The 4,172-nt window shown below is 73.8% G+C and overlaps 2 protein-coding genes across 2 annotated transcripts in view; both read right to left on the reverse strand.

Moving 5' to 3' along the window:
• The window catches only part of MNEG_2763 (hypothetical protein), a gene marked incomplete at both ends in the record, with an annotated part of 5,122 nt that extends 2,112 nt beyond the window's left edge, over positions 1–3,010 (reverse strand). The window contains 2 exons of the mRNA XM_014048762.1: positions 26–2,910; positions 2,980–3,010. Coding sequence (XP_013904216.1) covers positions 26–2,910; positions 2,980–3,010 — 2,916 coding nt within the window. The remainder of the gene's footprint in view (positions 1–25; positions 2,911–2,979) is intronic.
• Positions 3,011–3,232: 222 nt separating this feature from the next.
• On the reverse strand, positions 3,233–3,445 carry MNEG_2764 (hypothetical protein; the record flags this gene model as incomplete). The annotated part of the gene is made up of 1 exon (XM_014048763.1): positions 3,233–3,445. A coding segment is annotated over one exon (213 nt), but the record flags the coding sequence as incomplete, so codon positions are not given.
• Positions 3,446–4,172: the final 727 nt, after the last annotated feature.

Consider the following 4,172-nt stretch of genomic DNA (forward strand, 5'->3'; position numbering starts at 1 on the left):
CCGCCGCCGCGGCCGCCGCCGCGACCGCCTTGGCGCGCGCGCGCAGCAGGCGCCGCGAGCCTGCCGGCGCGACCGCGACGCGCACCACGTCAGCGAGGGTCACCTCGCATCGCCCCTCCTCCTCCCCGCCCTCTGCGGCCGCAGCCGCCTCCTCCGTTCCGCCCTCGCCCGCCGCGGCCGCCGGCGCGCCGCCGACAGCGCCGCCGGGAGCCCTGCTGGTGTCTGCTGCCAGCAGCTCCTGCGCGCCCGCAATCTCGCATACCTCGACAGCCTCGCCCATCTGAGGGCCTACCCCTTCACATGCGCCACCCTCCAGCCCTGCGTCCCCTGCAACCAGCTCGCTGCCGGCCCCGAAGGGCAGCTGCTGGCTGTCGCTGCCGCCGGCGCGGACGGCATCGCCGCCTGCGGGGCTGGGGAGGATCTGATCCACAGGGCTCGAAATCAGATCGCCGTCGCCGCTGCCTTGCGGCGGCGCCGCCTCAGCCGGCCACACCCCCAACACCACGTCGTCCCGCAGCGCCGACACACCACCCTCCGCTGCCGGCGTGCCGGCCGCTGCGGCCGCGCCTGCGGCAGCGAGCGCGGCCGCGCTGGTCGGGGACGCCGGCAGCTCGGCAGCGGCGGCTGCAAGGCCGACTTCGATCGCCGAGGCGGCGAGTGGCACGACGCGCGTCGCCGCATGCCCAACCTCCGCCTCCCCTGCCTCCTCCGCTGGCAGCGGCTGCGCCTCACCCTCAGGCTGCACCCAACCTTCAAAGTCCCCGTCCTCGTCAGCGCTTGCAAACACGTCGCTGCTGGAGCGCGACATGCCTGCGTCCGAGCCCCCGCTGGCGCTTTCGCCGCCAACGCCGCCGCGCAACACCGGCTGGCCACGGTCGCCGCCACTGCTGTGGCCCGACGACTCCGCGTGGCTGCTGTCCTGGAGCGCTGCGGCCGAGGCGTCGGCAGGCTGCTTCAAATCCATATCGTCCTCACGCCTTTGGCCGATGTCAACGGCATGCGCGCTGGCCGCCACATGGGGCCCCGGCGCCTCGCATGGCGCCGCATGCGCGTGCATGGGACCGCATGCGGCGGCGCCCTCAAGCCCATGCGGGCCCAGCCCAGACCCGCTCGCGCGGGGCGAGCCCATGCGTGGCGTGCCGAGCGGCGAGCCGGCGCCAGGGTCGAGGCCAGCCGCCAGCAGCACCTCGTCTGACGCGGGCAGCGGCGCAGGCGCGTCCCCGGCGCCAGGCGCGACCGCGCTGCCGCCGTCGCGCCCTGATGATCCCACACCCGCTGCCGGCTGCTGCTGCTGCTGCTCTTGCTGCTGCAGGCCTGGGTTAATGACGCGCCCAATCAGGCACTCCTGGTCCAGCAACTCCCCAACCTCCGCACCCGCCGGCACCTCCGCCGTCGCAGGTGGAGCGGGCGCGATCCCCGTCGACAGCGACGGTGCCGAGTGAGGCGCCGCAGGGGTCGCTGGCTCCTCGGTCGCCGCAAGCACCGCCTCTTGCGGCGGCGGCGCGAGCCCCGCTGACAGGGACGGCTCTGAATGGATTTCAAGCGCCCGCTCGAGCGGCGCCGGCAGCGGCATCGGCAGCGCCGTCGGCGGCGGCGGCGCGGGCGCGTCTGTGTCCGACATGGCGACGGCGGAGGGGATGCGCGACGGCTCGGAGCTGCTGCCCGCGTTTGAAAGGCGGCTGTCGCTGACGACACCGAGCGCCTTGGGCCCCTGGCCGGCGCGGCCGTGGGATAGCTGGGACATGAGGCGCGCGTTGCAGGCCAGCGCGTCCCGTGGCGCGCCCGCGGCGCCGAAGCTAGGGGCGCATGCGGTCGCCGGCGTCTGCGCCGCCCCTGAGCGTTCGGCCGACGCGGGCGCCTGCTGCTGCGGCGGCGCAGTCTGTTGTTGCTGCCCGATCATGCCTTGGATCGCCTTCACCACGCCGCCGAGCTGACCTCCGCTGCTCTGCAATTCCTCCGCTGCCCCGGTAGCATGCTCTGAGGTGCCCGCCGGCGCGCCACCGGCTTTGGCGGCTGCTGCGGCGGCGAGCGCGTCGGTGGCGATTGCTGTGACCGCCGCCTCTGCCACTGCCGACACGCCGCTCCGGGTCAGCGACGGCGCGGCATGCAGATCCCCCGAGCCGGGCTGCGACTGCTCGCCTTCGAGGGCGCTCTCCAGCGCCTCCACCGCCTGCGGTGTGGCCTGAGCGGCCCCCGGCCCAGCCGGCGCCGCGGTGCGGGCGCCGCTGCCGCCGCCGGGGGCACACGACACTATGTGCGCCCTCTCCCACTCCTCCGGCCCCGTCTGCACCTGCGCCTCCCAACCTGCTCCGCCGCCGGCGCCGGCGCTGGCGCCGGCGCGGCCGCAGGCCGCGGCCAGCAAGTCTGGGACCGTGTCCGGCAGCTGCTGCCCTCCCTCACTGACGCCTCCGCCGCCGCCCTCCCGCTGCTCGCCAGCCGGCGTGGTGCCGGCGCCCGCTGCAGTGGCCGCCTGGCTGGTGCGCGCGCTGGCAAAGTCGATGACGTCACCAGGCTCCTCCACGGCCTCGGCCATGTTTGCGCTCCGCGGTACCGGCCGCCCCGCGTGCACCAGCGCACCCGCGACCGCCGCCACGCGCGCCGCGCGGTCGTGGGCGCGCAGCAGCTCCGGCGCGGTGCGCGCGAGCGGGCCGGGCGTGTCCGGCGCCTCGGGCGCCGCGGCGGCGGGCGCGGTGGGCTCCTCCGCCGGCCCCGGGACGAGATCGTGGCTCCTCATACGCCGCAGGATCTCCGGAGGGTCCTGGTACAGGGAAGCTTCCGCCCCCTCCGCGCCTGCCACGGCAGCGGCGGCGCCGGCCGCGGGGCCGGCGGAGACGGACGAGTCGGCGTCAAAGGAGGCAGAGGGGTCCTGAGATGCCTCGGCGATGCCGGCGGCCTCAGGGACCGGTAGTCCTGGGGCAAGGGAAGGGGTAGGGTTGCAAGGGAAGGAGTAGGCGAGCGAGGGTGACAAGAGCGACGGACCTGTAACGACTGGGGTCGACGTTGCTTTCATTATTGTCAAACGGGCAAAGGGGCCCCTCGGTGACGGCGCTGTGTGCGCCGCCAGCGTAGGGCGACAGGCCTCGTTTTGAGCAGAGTACACAACTCACGCCCGCACAGGCTCAACATGCAGCCAGTACCGTTCCCTACACAACAGCAAACGCACAAACAGCGTCGATTAGATGCCTTCGCAGCCGCCCTCGTTTCGAGGCGCTACGCACGAGCAGCCGCCCACCTATGTGGACCAGCGCCGCAGCGCGTGCCGCAGCACCGGCGGCGACCGCGTGTGCGCCATACACCTGCCCGGGCGTCGACGCAGTCTCGTGGGCCGGCGCATGCTGCGCGTGCTGCGCTTGCTGCGCTGACAGCGCGGGCTCAGAAGATGGCGCGGCGAGGGGCTCGGGCTGCTCCTTCCCGCCTTCCATACAAACGTCGCTGGCGCCGGCCGCTGCGCATGCAGTTGGGTGGGGGAGGGCAGGGGATGGGCGGGATCAAGGTGTGAGTGGAGGCGATCGGCACGCGCCCTCCTGTAAAGCATGCGCCGCAGCAAATGAGGGGGTCAGGGTTGGGAGCAGGTGTGCTGCGCAGCGCGAATGCACGCATGCGAGCGGCCCGCAGACCCAATTGGCACGTGCATGATCATGCCATGATTGTCCAAGATGCCTCCAGGGACACGCCCGGCCCGCGCGCACCACAACAATGCCACGCACGCGCGGCAGCGCGCACTGCAAGGGAGCCCAAGCGGGGGGCCCGGCGGCGCGCCCGGCGGCGCACCAGCGGCCGCGTCGGCAATGTTGATGGCTTCCGGCAGCGGTACCTCCCCTGTGGCAAGGCGGCGGCCCGCGATGGACACCTAGCGAGTGTAGGGCGGCGGCGGCGCGGTGTAACGAGAGGGGGAGGGCGAGCGAGGGCAGGCAGGGCGGTCAGCACAGGGTCCAAGTGAGTCATGGCTTCATCTCAGGGCGAGTCGCATGCTGCAGAGGGCGGCGGTCCCACCCTACAGCGACCGACGATGGAGAGGGGCAGGGGCGCTTTGCTAGTGTATAAGAATGCGCGGTCACCTGGCCCCCCGGCGGCGCGGCAAGCAGCTCGGCCGGCTGCTTGTAAGGCTTGTCCAGCCGCGCCACCGCGGCCGCAGCGGCCGGCTCCAGCCCGGCGCCCGGCCGCGGCGACGC

The sequence above is a fragment of the Monoraphidium neglectum genome (genome assembly GCF_000611645.1).
Source record: "Monoraphidium neglectum strain SAG 48.87 unplaced genomic scaffold scaffold00323, whole genome shotgun sequence".
In the NCBI taxonomy this organism is placed as follows: domain Eukaryota; kingdom Viridiplantae; phylum Chlorophyta; class Chlorophyceae; order Sphaeropleales; family Selenastraceae; genus Monoraphidium; species Monoraphidium neglectum.